Source organism: Delphinus delphis, chromosome 10, assembly GCF_949987515.2.
Source record: "Delphinus delphis chromosome 10, mDelDel1.2, whole genome shotgun sequence".
Taxonomy (NCBI): domain Eukaryota; kingdom Metazoa; phylum Chordata; class Mammalia; order Artiodactyla; family Delphinidae; genus Delphinus; species Delphinus delphis.
Window position 1 is genome coordinate 31,509,834 of NC_082692.2, and position 18,084 is coordinate 31,527,917.

General features: G+C 56.6%; 1 protein-coding gene across 1 annotated transcript; it reads left to right on the forward strand.

The window, feature by feature from the left end:
• Positions 1–550: 550 nt before the first annotated feature.
• AARS2 (alanyl-tRNA synthetase 2, mitochondrial) lies at positions 551–13,024 on the forward strand. Its single transcript, XM_060021730.1, has 22 exons — positions 551–904; positions 1,541–1,732; positions 2,275–2,420; positions 2,625–2,792; positions 3,338–3,482; positions 5,828–5,973; positions 6,173–6,281; positions 6,656–6,694; positions 6,771–6,882; positions 7,337–7,470; positions 7,924–8,068; positions 8,304–8,476; positions 8,600–8,713; positions 8,812–8,952; positions 9,642–9,779; positions 9,879–9,988; positions 10,141–10,249; positions 10,547–10,669; positions 10,919–11,029; positions 11,600–11,683; positions 11,797–11,907; positions 12,379–13,024. Exons 1-22 carry the CDS (start codon positions 662–664, stop codon positions 12,541–12,543), a joined length of 2,958 nt encoding a protein of 985 aa, XP_059877713.1. The 5' UTR covers positions 551–661; the 3' UTR covers positions 12,544–13,024.
• The last annotated feature ends 5,060 nt before the right edge of the window (positions 13,025–18,084 follow it).

Genomic DNA, 18,084 nt, shown 5'->3' on the forward strand with positions numbered 1-18,084 from the left:
AACAAGGTCCTACTGTATAGCACAGGGAACTATATTCAGTATCCTGTGATAAACCATAATGGAAAAGAATATGAAAAAGAATGTATACATATGTATAACTGAGTCACTTTGCTGTACAGCAACTATACTTCAATAAAAAATAAAGAAAAATAAAAGTAACATGTAAATGAAAAAATTAAACATAATTATCACTGCTATAATATATATTTCTGGAGAGCAGGGATTTTTGTCAATTTTTTTTTTTTTTTTTTTTTTGGTCTGTGCCCTGTGGCTTTGGGGATCTTAGTTTCCCCACCAGGGATCCAACCCCGCCCCAGCAGTGAAAGCTCCACAATCCTAACCACTGGACCACCAGGGAATTCCCTGTCAGTTTTGTTACTAATGGACCTTAAGCGCCTAAAATAATGCCTGGCACACAGTTACCTCTCAATGAATATTTGTTGAATGCCAAATGAATTAAGGGCCTACTGTGTTCCAGGCCGCTTGTGTTAGATGGACTCTGGCAGGCGCCTCCTTCCCAATCACCTCCACGCGGAGGCAGAAGCTGCTTTGACTCCTCCTGTAGCCAGGCGTCGCTGTAGGAAACGCCTGGTCTCCTTCTCAAGTTACCTTCTATCCCGCACTGCCCTTTGACCCCGTGAAGTCATTGCCCCGAGTTAAGATGGCGGTGTCGGTGGCAGCTGCAGCCGGGCGACTTCGGCGGGCCATTCGAAGGACGCCGCAATGGCGGGGCCCCAGCCGTCGGGCGCTCTCATCCGAGGCCCCTCCAACCCAGGCCGCGGCCGTGCGGGACGCCTTCCTGAGCTTCTTTCGGGACCGCCATGGCCACCGCCTGGTGCCGTCCGCTTCCGTGAGGCCCCGCGGCGACCCCAGCTTGCTTTTCGTCAACGCTGGCATGAACCAGGTAGGGACTGAGCCACGCTGATCCGGGCGGAGTTTATGACTTGTTCCTGAGAGAAAGGCGTTGCGGGATTGGGCAAAAGAAGCGAAGGGCGGAGCTCCTAGCTTTCGGGGGAAAGAGGGCTGTGTGCCGTTAGGCTTCGAGATAGGGGCGCAAATTAGGGCTTGGAGAGGGCTCCACCGGGCAACTTCTGAGTTGAGGTTGAGTTTTAGGTCCAGGAATGGCGGGTGTGGAGTCCCGTGGGGGAAGTCTGGCTTCATTTATTAGTTCTTTAAATAAAGGCAAGTCATTCATTAAAATAGATGTTGAGCACATGCTACGTGCTAGACTGGGTTCTCTAAGCTTTTGACTTTGAGCACCACTTACCCTCTCTAGACTTGCTCTATTTCCAGCCACCAACGCATTCCTCCTTCTTTTACCTTGCTTATTTTACTAGCAGAGTCTCTGTTTCATGATTTATTTACCCCTTGTCTGCCCAGACACACCAGAGATGGGCGCCCCCACGCTCCCAATCTGCCCCCCTGGCCTCTCAGGGGCACGGTCAGCCTTCACTCTGAACTACCATCTCTCTCCACACCCTCCACGTTTCCCTTCTGCTGAGGGTCTGGGATATCTCTCTCGCCCTTCACCTGTTTCCAGTTCAAGCCAATCTTCCTGGGCACTGTGGATCCACGAAGCGAGATGGCAGGCTTCCGACGTGTGGCGAACAGCCAGAAATGTGTGAGGGCTGGAGGACGCCACAGCGACCTGGAGGATGTGGGCCGAGACCTTTCCCATCATACCTTCTTTGAGATGCTTGGCAATTGGGCCTTTCGGGGGGTATATTTTAAGGTGAGTCTCCAGGAAGCCCTGGAGTTAGGAAAGGGTCAGTGGTCAGCCAAGAAAGGGGTCAAGGTTAGTCCTGTCTCCGCTCTTAGAGTCTGCTTAGGGAGGGCTTCAGACCAGACACAGAGGCAAAGTGCTAGATGAACACTTGTAATAAGAATGTGTCTCGTTTCCCTGATTGGGTTGTAAACTCCTTGAGGGCCAGGACTATGCCTCCTGCCTAATGGCTGGTCAATAATTATTGTATGAATAAATGGTGAGACAGCAATACTAAAGTGCAGGAGTTAAAAATCATCCCAGGCTAGGGTGGATAGAGGATTTCATGGAGAAGGTGGGACTTGAAAGAATGTAGGATTCAGAAGAGGGAGGAAACTTTCTATGCAGGAAGAACTCAGAATTAGAAATAGTCATGGCTTGTTCTGGAAACAGCGTGGGTAGTGGAAATGGTTTTGTCTTAAGCTGAGGGCTGAACTCATGTGGCTTGATTGGAACTTCAGTGGGGCCTTCTTCTCACCCATTTTCCTCTTCCCAATGGGTTTGCACTGCAGGAGGAGGCTTGCAGCATGGCCTGGGAACTGCTGACTCAGGTCTATGGGATCCCTGAGGACAGGCTCTGGGTCTCCTACTTTGGTGGTGACCCCAAGGCTGGGCTGGGCCCGGACCTGGAGAGCAGGGACATCTGGCTTAAGTTAGGGTGAGTCCACCCCCACTTATGTCCACTCCTGGAGCACAAGAGGACTGGAAAATAGAGACTACCAGAGAGTCTCGGCATATCCTGGGATACTGTAGGGTCAGCCCTGTTCCTCCTCCTGCTGAGCGTAATGGAAGGGTTCTCCTGGCAGAGGGGGTCCCAGGTTCTGCCTTTGTCTCCCCACCACCCATCTGGCTTCCTTCCCAGGGTGCCTGCCAGCCGCATGCTCTCCTTTGGACCACAGGAGAACTTCTGGGAGATGGGGGATACTGGCCCTTGTGGGCCCTGTACTGAGATCCACTATGACCTGGCTGGTGGGGTGGGAGCCCCCCAGCTGGTGGAGCTTTGGAATCTGGTCTTCATGCAGCACAACAGGTAATGGGGTGCGAGAGCAGGAGGGAATTCCCTGACTGGAAGTGAAAAAGGCGGCAGTCAGGACACTTTCATCCATTTTTTGTAAAAACAAACACTTAAACGGCATTTACAATGTGCCAGGCATATTTCTAAACACTTTTCAGATTCTCGTCTTTGCCCATAACAGTTGAAACTAGTCACTGCTGCTCTCCAGACTCTGCTCTCTTATATGATGGAGTTGAACTTGATGATCTCTTAAGATTTTCTACCAGCCTTGACATGTCTCTTTCTAAAGCAAAGAATTGTGTCCCAGAAAGGGGAGGCCTGGGTCCAGGCAAGGGCCCAAGCAGAGGGTGAAGGTGGAGATCACTCTTTATAAGAAAGGACGGGACCCAAAGCCATCGTCGTCTGCTTTTGGGGGTGGGGGTGGGGGAATGATACTGCCCTCTGGTTCCTCCCATTGTCAGCCCCCCAGGACCCTCCCCCATCCCTTTATGCCACTTGAGCGTCTGCCTCATACCTGTAATCCTGTGGGGGGCCTCACCTTGCATACCCTTCCTGGCCAGAGAGAAAGATGGAAGCCTGCAGCCCCTGCCCCAGCGGCACGTGGACACGGGAATGGGCCTGGAAAGGCTGCTGGCCGTGTTGCAAGGCAGACGCTCCACCTATGACACCGACCTCTTTTCCCCACTGCTCAATGCCATACACCAGGTGAGCCCACTTCTTCCCTTCTAGAAGCCCCTCTGACCTGCTCTCACCAGTGCTCACTGCCATTGCTTTCCATCTTTGTTGAGAACTCAGAATATTTTCTTGCCTGTGGGGACGGTGACCAGCCAAGGATACAAAGGTGTCAGACTTGAGGCTCCGATTCATATTTACTACCTGATGTTCCTCCTAACTCCTTCCTTCCTTCATTTGTTCAAAAAATATGTGTTGAGTGCCTACTTTGTGTGAAATCTTTGTGCTTGGTTCAGGAGATACAGCAGTAAAAAGAAAAGAGATCATGGAGATTACATTCTAGCCTAAGAAATAGGTAATAAATAAATGTATTAAAGAACAAGATAGGGCTTCCCTGGTGGCGCAGTGGTTGAGAGTCCGCCTGCCGATGCAGGGAACACGGGTTCGTGCCCCGGTTTGGAAAGATCCCACATGCCACGGAGCAGGTAGGCCCGTGAGCCATGGCCGCTGAGCCTGCGCGTCCGGAGCCTGTGCTCCGCAACAGGAGAGGCCCGCGTACCGCAAAAAAAAAAAAAAAAAAAAGAACAAGATAGCAGTTTACAGATTGTGAATAGGCAGTACACCTGGGTGATAGTAATTGGCAGGGGACGGGGGTAGAGAAGAATCTTAGATGACATGTTTGGGGAAAGCTCACCAAGGAGATATCTCTGAGCTGAAACCTGAAAGAATCAGCCACAGGAAACTCATTCCAGGCAGAGGCAACAGCAAATACCAAGGCCCTGGTGCAGGAAAGGAAAAAAAAGTGGCCAGCCAGCTAAAGTAGAATCCCGTGGGATACAGTTGGAGTGTGTGTGGGTTCGCTCTTGCTGTATAATAAACCACCTAACATTTTGTGGCTGAAAGCAACAACCATTTATATAGCGTACGAGACTGTGGACAAGCAATGTAGGCTGGGCTCAGCTGGGTCCCTCTTGGTCCTGTATGAGCTCACTCATACATCTGTGGTCAGCTGCTAGGCAGCTCTACCTCTGGGAGTTGGCTGGCTGTCAGTTTAGGGCTGTGGCGATGACCGGGTTGTATGTTTATCATCCAGCAGGGTAGCTCGGGCCTGTTCGCATGACAGCTTGGCAAGGTTCCAAGAAGGAGAGTGGAAGCACATGAGGCCTGGGCTCAGAACAGTGTCATTTCCACCACATTCTGTTGGCCAAAGCAAGTCACAAGTCTAGCCCAGATCCAAGGGATGGAGAAATAAATTCTATTCCTTGATAGGAAGCACCTGTAAAGTCACGCTGCAAAGTGGCATGCACACAGGAAAGGGGAGGACTGTGGCCAGTTTTGCAAACAGTCTACCACAGAGAGGAAGGCAGGAGTCAGATCTTGGGGGGCCTTGAAGTCCAAAGTGAGTTTTTTATTCTAAATGTGGTGAGATGGGCTCCAAGGCAGGAGGGGCACGATCTGACTGACACTCTTAAAAGGCCACTCCTGTTGCCGTGTGAAGGATAGGCTGGAAGGAGACCAGAGCAGAAGCTGAGAAACCAATCGGGAGCCTATTTCATAGTTGAGGAAAGATAATAGGGTATGGCTTAGGTTGGTAGCAGTGGAAGTGGAGAAAAGTAGGTTGATTTGAGAGATCTCGTGGAGGTAGACACAAAAGGCCCCACTGATGGATTGGATGGGGAGAGGAAAGAAAGTCAAGCCTGGCTCCTGAGTTTTTGACTTGAGTAATGTGGTGAATGGCAGGACTGTTTATTGAGAGGGGGAAGCTTGGGGAAGAGACAGGTTTGGAGCTGGATGAACCAAGCACTCTGCTTTGGGGCACAGCTTCATGTATTCACAGCTCACACACTGCTTCCCTGCGCCCATAGAGGCTGTAGAGGCAGGTGTGGGGAATGAAGAGCACCCGGGTGGGACAGTCCTGGTTCAAATCTCGGATCTGCTCTTGAATTGTGTGCCCTTGTAGAACTTAGCTCCTCTGAGTCTCACTTTCCTCTTTTTTTGTTTGTTTTTATTTTTTTCCACTTTTTTTTGGTCTAGTCTTTGTTTTGTTTTGTTTTTCTTCTCCACTTTCCACTTTCCACTTTAACACCTCCCAGAACAGGAAGTTTTAGGGATTAGACACCATATCATTCAAGTACCCACCCGGTTCTGATAATAGAAATTCAGTAAATGATCACAGCTGTGCTCCTTGTCTGTGCTGAATGTGGGCCCCAGGAGGCAGGGACTGGCTCTCTTTCACCTTTGAAGCTTCTCTGGCCCAGGCCATTCCAGATGCGGTCAGCTTTAGGGGTGAGGGCAGATGCTCCAGGAGTGATGGAGAGTGTCCCTCCTGGGCCAGGGCAGGCAGGGCCGGCAGCCATGTCTCCTCTCCTGCTTCCCAGGGTTGCGGGGCACCCCCTTACTCGGGCCGGGTCGGGGCAGCAGACGAGGGGCACACAGACACAGCGTACCGTGTGGTGGCTGACCACATCCGCACGCTCAGCATCTGCATCGCCGATGGCGTCTCTCCTGGGATGTCTGGTGCACCGTGAGTCTGGAAGGGCTACAGCAGGGGCAGGGGCTGCTGGGGGTTGCAGGGGAGAGGAGGGAGGAGATGGAGAGGTGGATCGGGTTGAGATGGCAGGAGGAGGGGGAAGCGAGCACACACTCTGGACCTTGCCCTCCCCTCTCCCCTCCCTGCTGACCAGGGGCTGCTGGGGGCTCATCTGGGCTCTGAATCCTTCTAGGCTGGTACTTCGTCGGCTCCTCCGTCGAGCCGTGCGGTTCTCTACAGAGTTGTTGCGGGCACCACCTGGCTTCCTGGGCAGCCTGGTGCCTGTAGTGGTGGAGACACTGGTAAGGGCAGAGCTTCCTCACTTCCCTGGGCCTCCCTGGGGTCTCAGGGAGCCTGTCGCTGAGCCCATACAGTGCCCCGGCCTGGGTTCCCCACCCTAAATGTCCAGCCCAGCGTCCTGTCAGTGGGCTTACAAACAGCAGGGAGCCTTCAGGAGGCCTTCCGGCCCAGGCTGCTGAGCCTTTGACCTCGGGACCCCCTTCTGCCCGTATCAGTGCCCCTCCCCCCAGAGAAACTGGTTCCCCATTTGGATCCCTCCCCCGTCCATCAGCCTCTCTGAGTCTCCACGGCAGGTGTCCCCAGGGAGGCCCAGGGTGGAGGTGCAGAGTGGGCTGGTTGCTTCTGACACCTCCTCAGCCCTGTCTGCCGCCCCCAGGGAGGTGCTTATCCAGAACTGCAGAGGAACTCAGCCCAGGTACTGGATTTGGATGGGGGACGGAGGGGCTCCCTCTCAGGAGACCCAGCTCCAGCCCTGCCCTGCCCCCATTCAGATAGCCAGCCTGGTGTCAGAGGATGAGGCGGCCTTCCTGGCCTCCCTGCAGCAGGGTCGGCGGATCATCGAGCGGACCGTGAGGCGCCTGGGGCCTTCAGATGTGTTCCCTGGTGAGCAGGGCACCTGGCCGAGGTGTGAGGGACCCACTTAGGCAAGCCAGGCCCAGGCCTCACATCCCGCCTCCTCCCCCATGTCCCTCTCCCCGTACTCTCTCTCCAGCACCTCCCTGCTTCTCCTCACTTACGTGCTGCCCAGCTGGCCCTGCCTCTGGTCTCTGCTTTCCAAGGCTGGCTTCATGCCGAGAACGAGCTTCTCACCTCCTTTGAAATCACATATGCCAAGGGAGGGCCCTGGGCTACCCCCAGCTCTGGTTTTGGGGCCTGAAGGTGACCCCTCTCCCGGGCCTGCCCGGTGTGGGGAGGGGGCACTTGTGCTTGGCACCCAGTGGCTTCTGTGTGGTCAGAAAAGCCCTGGCCCTTACTACTCCCTCACTTCTTCTCCCTCCCTCCATCCTGCCCCTCCTCCCTCAACACCCATTCTGTCCCTCGTCTTCCTTTCTCATAGCTAAAGTGGCTTGGTCCTTGTCACTGTCTGGGAACCTGGGGCTCCCCCTGGACCTGGTGAAACTGATGCTGGAGGAGAAAGGGGTGCAGCTGGACTCTGCTGGACTGGAGCGGCTGGCTCAGGAGGAGGCCCAGGTACAGGCTGGGGCACTCCCACACAGGGCTCTGCTGGGACACGTTGGCCCCTTCCCCAGCCCTGAGTTCTTGTGGGAGGAGCTGCAGCTATTGAGGGAAACAGGAGTCTGAGGTAGGGTCTGTCCCCTCACTCAGGCCCCGCCCACAGTCCATGGAGGGGAACACTAGTTCAGTGGGCCACACAGAGTAGCAGAAGGGGAGAGGTCAGCACAAGGTCCTAGAGAGGGGCCGTCGGGGGCAGCAGTGGGTGAGGGAGGCCTGGTCCTGAGACCCCCACACGAGGGTGGTTCACGAGCCAGCCCAGGGTCTCTAGCAGCCAGCCCAGCCTGAGGGCTTATTCCAGAGGGGGTGTAGTGTTCACACAACTGTGTGGCAGGGACAGGGCTCTCCGGAGACTCAAGTCCCATTGCACTCTCCGTGCACCCCTTCCGTGCACACACGCCTGTCCCGCAGCACCGGGCACAGCAGGCCGAGCCAGTTCAGGAGCAGGGACTGCGGCTGGACGTCCACGCGCTGGGGGCGCTACAGCGCCAAGGGGTGCCCCCAACCGATGACAGCCCCAAGTACAACTACTCCCTGCGACCCAGTGGCGGTTATGGTGAGAGCCTAGACTGAGGTGGGTGGCCACGGGCTTGCCTGACCGTGATTGGGAAGGACATCAGAGACCAGCTACCAGGCCTGTGCCTTCCCCGGGATAGCCACCGGGGTTCTCTGGGGGCCCCAGCTGGAAGTCCCCCCCAGCCCTGTGCCTGTTGACTTCAAGGAAGGCACAGACGCACCTCCTGCATCCCAAGCCCCTGCCTAACTCTGATAACCATTCTTGGCCCTGGCAGAGTTCGGCACCTGTGAGGCCCAGGTGCTCCAGCTGTATACAGAGGACGGAACAGCCGTGGCCTCCGTGGGGGAAGGCCAGCGCTGTGGCCTCCTCCTGGACAAAACCAACTTCTACGCCGAACAGGGAGGTCAGGCTTCCGACCGAGGCTACCTGGTGCGGGTGGGACTGCAGGTGAGCCCCCCCAGCCCCCGCTCACACACAAAGCCTCCTGCAGGAGGCAGACCTGAGCCAGAAGGGAACCAAGGGGAGGGAGAGGCTGCAAGCACTCAGTGCCTTGGCCCTGCCCTCCCCCAGGACGTGCTGTTCCCAGTGGCTCGGGCGCAGGTCTGCGGAGGCTTCATCCTGCATGAGGTGGCAGCCCCTGAGTGCCTAAAGGTGGGGGACCAGGTACAGCTGCACGTGGATGAGGTGAGGACCCCACCCCTGCTGTTCGTGACGTCCTGCAGCCCCTTTTCTCTCCCCATCCCCACCTACACCCAGGACCCTGGGTGACAAAAGTGTTTCAGGCCTGGCGTCTGAGCTGCATGGAGAAGCACACAGCCGTCCACCTACTAAACTGGGCGCTGCGGCAGGCCCTGGGCCCTGGCACAGAGCAGCGAGGGTCCCATCTCAATCCTGAGTGGCTGCGCTTCGACGTGGCCACGCAGGTGAGCAGGGCACAGAGGGGCAGCCTTCAAGTGAGGCGACGGGCTTAGAGGGAGTCTGGTAGTGTGGGAGTTTGGCCAGTAAGGGGGCCTGGGCTGCCTCTCGTTCAGTCACTGGAGGGCGTTGGGCGGGGGGCTTCCCATCAGGCTCCTCCTGCACCAGTGAGGGTTAGGCTAGCCAGTGTGTGGAGCCATCCCTTCACCTCCAGCCACCCAGCTTCCTTGTCCCTGCTGTCACCCAGGCCATTCTTGCTCAGGCTGAGCTGCCCTCTCCCTTTACTGCCATCCTGTCTCCTTGTACCTCTGGCTCAAATCCTCTGGGAAGTGCTCACTGACTAAATCTCGTTCCACCTGATTACTCCTTGCTCCTGCGTCTCCCCCATCCTGTATTTCTCTTCCACTGGCTGACCCTTGTTGTAAGCTCCCTGAGTCCAGAGCCTCCATTTTCTGTCTCTCCATCAACTTTCAGTGCCTAGTGAAAGGCCTGCAGCTTCCGATAGGCCCAACCCCCAGGTAGCTTTCTAAAGAAAAGAATTGTCACCTCTACAAATGTGTATTGAGCACGTTATGTCCTAACCCCTGTTCTAGAACCTGGGGGTAGTTCAGTGAACGCCGACTGCTGCTTCATGCATCACTCCCAGGCATGGGGCTGACTGCCTGTTGGTCTGTCTGTTTCCCCCCAACGCCCCCAGGCCCCATTGACCCCAGAGCAGCTCCGGGCAGTGGAGGGCACTGTGCAGAAGGCCGTGGGGCAGGATGAGGCCGTGTACATGGAGGAGGTGGCCCTGGCACGCACTGCCCATGTCCCCGGCCTGCGCTCTCTGGATGAGGTGTGCTGGGGGAGCCCACGGGGTGGAGGTTGCCTGCCCGCCCCCCCACCCTCCCCTCCCCTCAGGTCCCTTAACAGACCTGTGCCCTCTCACTGTCAGGTATACCCAGACCCTGTGCGGGTGGTGTCTGTGGGTGTGCCTGTGGCCCAGGCGCTGAACCCAGCCTCCCAGGCCGCACTGCAGACTTCTGTGGAGCTGTGCTGTGGGACGTGAGTCACTCCTCTCTGCCTGCTCTGGCCTGGGGCCCTGGACCTCCTCCCTTCCCTGGTCTTTGGAGCCACCAGCCCCTGGTTTGGAGCTCAGGCTGCTCTTTTCTCTCCCGTCGTCACCACGGCTTCCTCCTCCCTCCCTCTGTCCACAGGCACCTGCTACGCACAGGGGCTATAGGGGACCTGGTCATCATCGGGGAGCGCCAGCTCGCCAAGGGCACCACCCGCCTGCTGGCCATCACTGGGGAGCAGGCCCAGCAGGTCAGCACGCCAGCAGAGCCTGGGAGGCTTCTGGGTGTGGATGGGGGTCAGAGAACACACAGCAGATGCTCTCAGGCCGGGGGATGCCCAGCAGCAGAACCAGTGTTCATACCTGAGCACCAGGATGGCCCTACCAGCTGCTGGCAGCTGGCATCTGTTGTGATTATTTGGTACCTTGATGGGTCCTGATTGTTCAGTGTTTCTAACTTGGTCCTGCCCAGCAACGGGTTGAGAGTGCCTGTCTTGGAGAGGGAAGGTAAGCCAAGCAGTCCTGACCATCCGGTTCCCTCCCTGCAGGCCCGAGAGGTGGGCGAGAGCCTGGCCCAGGAGGTAGAAGCAGCCGCAGCGCGGCTGAGTCAGGGCAGCCGGGATGTGGTGGAGGCTCAGCGGCTGTCCAAGGAGATGGGACGACTCATTGATGTGAGGGCCACCCCCAGCATGGAGCTGTCCCCTCCCTCTCCTGGCCATGTTCCCTTCCCCGTGGATTCCTGGACCCTGCCCGTCTCTCCCCAGCATTCCTGTTAGACTTCAGCTGGCCCAGATACTTGTCGGTTGTCTGCAGGGTGGGATGTGGTGGGTGTGGTCTCTTCCCTGGCCTTGCTGGTGGTCCCTGCCTCAGAGACCGTGGCTCAGGGAGGGCAGGGATTGTTGTACCGCTTCTGACCATAGGCCGTGGACACTGCCGTGATGCCCCAGTGGCAGCGGCGGGAGCTTCAGGCCACACTGAAGGCGCTACGGCGGCGTGCCAACACTGCCGTCCGGAAACTGGAAATGGGGCAGGTAAGAGGAGGCCCATCTGCACCCGGGGGGCAGTGCCAGGCACACCCGGCAAGGGCCAGAGGTGCTCTAGCACGCACGCTGACAAGCCTCAAAGCCTGGCAGGGGGGTGGGGGGTGGCAGCTCCCCCCTCTCCTGCCAGCTGAGTGCCATCGTCAGGCCATTTCCCCACTTCGCTCTCTGCCAAACTGGGCCTCTCCCCCGACTCCCAGGTCTGGCTCAGACTCTCCCTCCAGGAAGCTGACTTGATGGCGCCACTCAGCCCTAACTGCTCCTTGACCGTGGATCCTCCCCCCTCCGCCCGCTCTCACCCATCTGTGCTCCAGCCTTAGTCCTTTCACCTTCAGCGGCCTATTTGTAGGGGCCTGGAGCTATGATGAAAGGGAGGAGGTGAAGGGGGAGAGGAAGGACACAGCGGGGACCCAAAAGAAGGAGGCCATTCTAGGCAGAACCCCTGCACCCTTGCTGGGGGAAGGGGGCCGTGAGAGGGGATTTCTGGACTGGGGCTCAGTTCAGAACTGGGGGCTGATTGCCTCCCAGCCCGACCCCCGTGCTGTCCTTCCTGCCTCACAGGCTGCACAGAAAACCCAGGAGCTGCTACAGCAGCACTCGGAGGGGCCCCTGATTGTGGACACAGTTTACGCTGAGTCCCTCTCAGTAAGTGTTGCGATTGGGGATGGCCCCAGGGTCTGGGGAGGGGAAAGTCCTGGCAGGGAGGAAGCTGGGAGTGTGGGGAGCTGTGAGGTCGCCATCTCCCCTCCCTTGTGCAGGTGCTGGTGAAGGTGGTCCGGCAGCTGTGTAAGCAGGCGCCCAGCACATCTGTGCTGCTACTCAGCCCCCAGCCTCTGGGGCAGGTGCTGTGTGCCTGTCAGGTGGCCCAGGTAAGGAAAGAGGGAGGGCAGCTCCCACCCCACCCGTCTCCTGGTCCAGCTCTCTGATTCCACACCTTTTATTCCTCCCACACTAGGGAGCCACAGCTGGGTAGAGGCCATCTCTGCAGATACCCCAGGGTGGGGATAGGACCACCTCCTTCTCCCTAACCCACCCCCTCCCCCACCCCACCCACGAAGGCACCAAAAGACTCCTTAATTCCCACCACGCCACCTCCAGGCTGCACATTTCTTGCGAACAGGTAGCAGCCATTCATCAACCTCCACTCATTCCCAGCGCATCATCAACCTCCACTCATTCCCAGCCCGTCCCTCTCCTGTCTCCTCGCCTGATTACCCCCACCATGTGTCCGGCTCGGGAGAGGGTTCTCAGCGCCATGACTCCACTCTCAAAGGTACATTGAGTGGATGGTGGCAGGGAGGGCTGCTCTGCATCACTGCCCCTTCTGTTTCTGTCGCCAGAGTGCCACGCCAGCCTTCACCGCAGAGGCCTGGGCGCTGGCTGTGTGCAGCCACATGGGGGGCAAGGCCTGGGGCTCTCGAGTGGTGGCCCAGGGCACCGGAAGCACTGCTGACCTGGACGCTGCCCTCAGTACAGCCCGAGCCTATGCCCTCAACAAGCTCTGATCCAGGCTCACTCAGGGACTCACAGAGACTAAAGAGACAACAGACAGGCCAGTGCCTGGAGCCCTGAAGGAGCGAGCAGAACCTCCCCGGAAGGTAAACAGAGGACTAGAGCCTGGAGGCCAAGCAGCTGAGCCGAGGAGGACCGCCCTGGGCTGGGCTCTGAGTGGACACAAGAAGATGTGGGCTGGGGGAGGCAGAAGTGGGCCTGGCAAAAGGCCCTGCTAGTGAAGTGAAGACATGGCTGCCCCGTCTGTGATTGTTCATTAAAAAGTATTTCACAGCGGATAGGAAGCTCCAGAAGGTTCTTTTGCCTAAAAAAGAGCAGGCTTTCTCCTCCCAGCAGCCTGGAATGGGTGCCCCATGACTAGTCTGACCCCTCACGCTGGGCTGAAAGGCCACCCTGCATCCAGATCAGAGCTCTCCTCGTCGCCACGAGTGCTTGAACAGGCCCTGTGTGCCAGCCTGTTCCGAGCGCCCACCAAGGCCTCCCTGGCCACCAAGATCCATTCACTGTCACATAAAAGTCATGAGAGCCAGGTACATCCTCTCTGGGGTCACTTATTCCATTAACAACAACTTCTCATTTTCATGAAGTCTCTGGTGATTTGTTGATAAAGTGAGCTAACAGGTACTGGTCAGTTGCTGAGAATGTGGCAAGAACCAACCAGACTTCCTGCCCGTGTGGAGTTTGCTTCCAGTGGGGAAACAGCAACGAAGAGAAAGAAGAGGGTGTCAGACGGGGATGAGGTCTGCAGAGAGAGCAGAACCGGGGAGTGGAAGGGTGGGGGTGGCATCCGGGGGAGGGTGTGAGCCACGTGGACCTCCAGGGGAAGAGCCAGCGCAGGTGCCTGAGTGGGTAGTGAACAGGCAGGTGGCAGGCCTTGGGGCCAGAAGGGAGCGCAGCCAGAGCAAGCCTACTCTTAGAACAGGTTGCACAGCACCTGCCCCGAGCCTGAGCTGAAGCTGAAGCTGAAATTGCGGCTCAGAGCAGGAGGAAGCCGGGATGGAGCGCAGCCCTCCCCCCCTACCAAAATGAATCCACCCAGGACCAAGCCAGACATGGGGGCTCCACGTCTGTTCGCAGACCTCTGTCGCTGGATGAAAGAAGGGACCTCAGGGGACCCATCTCCAAGTCAGAGGCTCCCTGGCTGCGAAGTTCTGTGGCCATTTAGTCAAAATTATTAGAGCAGAGCAGGCCCTCCTGACAACATTTCCTGCATGATTTCTTATTCTAAGTGAGGCACCAGTGATTCGTTGGTAAATCACTGATGAGGGCTTGAAAGGAATCTGAAATCTTGGACCCTGGCTGCTTGCAGCCCTGAGGAGTTGCAAAGCTTTCCCTTGGGATTGTGGCAACTGCAGCAGTGGCCACTGTTCAGTGGTGCTCAGCAAAGACCTGTCTCTTTACATGTGGACACCAAGGTGAGGAGTTGGGGGTATGTATTTTTATTAATGAGTTAACTTCTAAGGTGCTAACCTGTCCAGGGTAACCAACTAGTAATCAGCAGAGCTGAAATGAAAGCTAAGCTCTGTCTCCAGTGAAACTTCCCACTTCCTTTTCTAACTAACCAGCCCCCATGAAGTTGGTCATTCCTGGTGTCAGGCTTGGGGCTGTGGGAGGGAGCACCGTGGAGGCCTGGGCCTTCCTGCCTGGTGCCACTCTTCAGTCTTGCTGACACCCTGAAGAAAGGCCAAGGGTACCTCTGCAGGGATGCAGCAGCCCACTGCTCCCCTGCAGGGCCTGGAGTCAACCGGGGGGCCTCAGGGGAGTTCAGGGACGCCTACAGGTGCCCTTCCACCCTTCTCCTCTTCCAGAAAAGACTGGCTGCTGATGCTTTTCCGAGACCCTCTTTCCATTCGTCATGCCCACCTCCATTTCCACACAAAAGGCTCCCAGAAGGAAGAGCACTGTAGCGGTCCAGGAGCCCTGCCGCCATCCCCCACTCCCCATCATCCCCCTCAAAAGCCCACCCGTTCCTAAACATGTCCCCAAGACGCACAAAGCGTGCCGCACCGCCAGGGTTCCCACTGCCCGCTTGACGGCCCCACACAGCGCCTCAGACGGACACTTCTTTGCGTCGACCCTGGGCCAAGGCGCGCTACAACAGCCTTCCAAGAGCAGAGACCGGCTTGCACAAGTGCGCACGCGCACCCGTCGTCTAGGACCCGGCCCCTAGCGACGCAGGGCGTCCCTAACGACCTGCGCCGCGAGGGCCCTGCGGGAAGGTGAGCGCCCAGGCCTCGGAAGCGGTGAGGCGACCTCGACCCCGGTCTCCCCTTGCGGGCTGAGCTCTCCCTGCCCCGACTCCCACCCACGGGGCGCGAGAACCCCTCTAGCGTCCTCCCAATCGTCCTCCCACCCGGAAGTCTGCAGGCTGCCGCAGCCTTGGCTCCACATTTCGCGTGGGGAGGAAGGGCGGGTCTGTACCTACGAGAGGCCCCCAACCCACCCCCATTTGAAGCCCAGGGTCTGCGAGTCAGGGGAGGGAGTCCGTGAGATGGAGAAAGGGGAAAGTGGAGCAAGAATAGGTCGTGGGGGAAAGCAGTCCCAAGCCCCCGGGCCCCAGTCTTCCCATAAAGGCCAACCCCTATTCCCAGCTCCTGCTGGCTGAAGTCCCTCAAGACAACAGACATAAGTGGGCCTGGCCCAAGGGTGTGATAAGACTGTTTCACCAGCCAGAGACCAAGGGTGGTGGGCCAGAGCTGTCAGAGAAACTTTTGTGCCCCTCATTTGTGATTCTGCAAACTGAATTCCCAAATGCGAATGTGCCAGTGACTTGGCCTGAGGTAGGGTCTGATACAGTACGCATGAAAGGGATCGGGGGGAAATGTAGACAAAAGCCCAGGGCCCTGAGGAGAAGCTGGGTGAGAAGGCAGAGGAAGCACCATCAGAGAAGGTGGGGGGGTGAGGGGGCATCAAAGCCCAGCCAGCCCAGAGGGGGCGTCCAAGGCCACAGAGGTGCTCACAGGCCTAAAGAAGGCCAGGTGCTTCTGCCTCTCAGTTCTGAGAGAGGGAGGTGAGGACCAGGGATGTGGTGAGCAGGAAGGGGAGAGGCCACCCGCTCCCCTAGCATCTTCAACTTTCCCATTTGGGCAGGCAGGAGGAGCCTCTGCACAAAGTGGTTGGATTTAACCAGGGACTTGAGAAGGATGGAGAAGGTCTGAGAACTTTCTGAGAAGAGGGAATGTGCTGGAGAGTCGAGCATTGAATCCTAGGTCTGGGAGGAGCATGGAGGGCCCGGTGTGGAGCATGGGGCAGGAGAGCACAGCTCTGCAGTATCTCTTGGGTCCTCGTGGGGCCTCAAAAGCTTAAGGATACAGGTGATAATCCAGTTTTGCAGAAGGACCCTGTGCCTGGAAGTGACTTAGCGGGTGAGGGAGCCTGGGTTGTTTAGGTCAGCAGCAACGAGGGTAACCCTGGGCTCCACGCTGGAGAGAGTGGAAGGCCCACTGGAAAAGTGCTGTGACGACTGAGTCTCGGGCAATTTAGGAAGCAATCCCAACATCTCATGATTTGTCTCTGCTTTTGTGCAAAAAAGTAAGGGAGAGCTTTGGACAGACATCAGCTCAAAGCTCAGCTTCTCCACTTACTCGCTGTGTGATGCTTAGCAAGTTACTTAAGTTCTCTCAGCCTCTGTTTGCTTTGTTTTCCTGTTTGTGAAATGAGGATAATAGAGTTATCATAATAATAATCCTCAATAATAAAATTGAAGATTTCATAGACTTACATAGGTACAACATCTAACATCTTCGTCATAATATCTAACACAACTACTGAAGCCCGTGAGCCACAACGAATGAAACCCGCACGCCTAGAACCCATGCTCCGCAACGAGAGGCCACCGCAATGAGAAGCCCGCGCACCGTGACAAAGAATAGCCCCTGCTCGCCACAACTAGGGGAAGCCCGAGCGCAGCAATGAAGACCCAACGCAGCCAAAAATAAATAATGAGGACACTCCTGGCCAAACTGAGGCATCTCAGCACTTTTTAAAAAAATTTATTAGTTTTTAGGCTGTATTGGGTCTTTGTTGCGTGCGGGCTTTCTTTTTAGCTGCTGTGAGTGGGGTCTACTCTTTGTCGTGGTGCTCGGGCTTCTCACTGCAGTGGCTTCTCTTTGCTGCGGAACATGGGCTCTAGGTGTGCGGGCTTCAGTAGTTGTGGCTCGTGAGCTCTAGAGCACAGGCTCAGTAGTTGTGGCACACAGGCTTAGTTGCTCTGCGGCATGTGGGATCTTCCTGAACCAGTGCTCGAACCCATGTCCCCTGCATTGGCAGGTGGATTCTCAACCACTGCACCACCAGGGAAGCCCCTCATCACTTTGTTGCTGTGCTTGGACATGTAGAGAGCAGATCTTAACACCTAACCCTTTGAGTTATGGGTTGAATGTGATTTCAGGACCCTGGACGCTGGTCCTGAGGACACAGGGTTGGGACCAGGGAAGGAGGAGGAGGATTTACCTTTCTTCAGGGATTGTGGCCCTGGGTTGGCACAGGGTTGATGTTAAAGACATAGCATGTGAGGCCCCACAGGCCCATGAGACAGGTGTCAGGAGATGAAAGATCACTGGGTTGTCCCCACTTTCCCATCTGAGGGCAGGGTGCGCCCTTAGAGGGGGACACAGATGGTGGCACAAGAGGCACTCACTCTCGGTGGCACTCACCTTTCTGGAATGTCAAGAGGATTCCTGCCCCAGAGAAGGACAGAGTCTTGAACACCCTTCCGGTCTTCAAACTCTGGGATTCTCTGACAGCCCCACTGGCTCCCCAGGGAGAGAAGGCTCCAGAGGGGAAAGTACCCACTCTGCCACTTCTGGGGCTGTCCTCTATGGGCCCTTGGGGGCTCTGGGAGGCTGGCTAATGGGTGTCTACCCATCCACAGGCTTCTAGGGAAGACAGTGTCACTAGAACCACCCCCGGCTGCAGACTGGTGATGCCCAGGCCAGACTAAGGCTGCCCTGGGAAGTAGGAGGAGTTACCTCAGTTCTCCTGGCTTCTCATTCTCCTGTGAGTCCTCCCCAGTCCCCCTGACTCAGCGGTGCATTCTCCTTGCCCCCTTCCCAACTTTGCTTTTTGGACCTGAAACTCATTCACAAGGAGGTGTGGACGACTGATAAGAGGGGAGATATACCTATATCCCCTTTCTGACTTAAACTGTCAGATAGGATAATATATTGCATGACCTACATTTTTTTAAAGTTTGCTACATTAATATCAGTATATATTTCATAATTTACTATGCTTCTGTTTGACCTAAAATGATGAGATGCATTTTCATAATTTTTTTTTTTTTTTGCGGTACGCAGGCCTCTCACTGTTGTGACCTCTCCCGTTGCGGAGCACAGGCTCCAGACGTGCAGGCTCAGCGGCCATGGCTCACGGGCCCAGCCGCTCTGCGGCATGGGGAATCCTCCCGGACCAGGGCACGAACCCATGTCCCCTGCATTGGCAGGCAGACTCTCAACCACTGCGCCACCAGGGAAGCCCTACTATGCTTTTGTTTGACCTAAAACGATGAGTTCAGTGAATACCCTGGCGGTCCA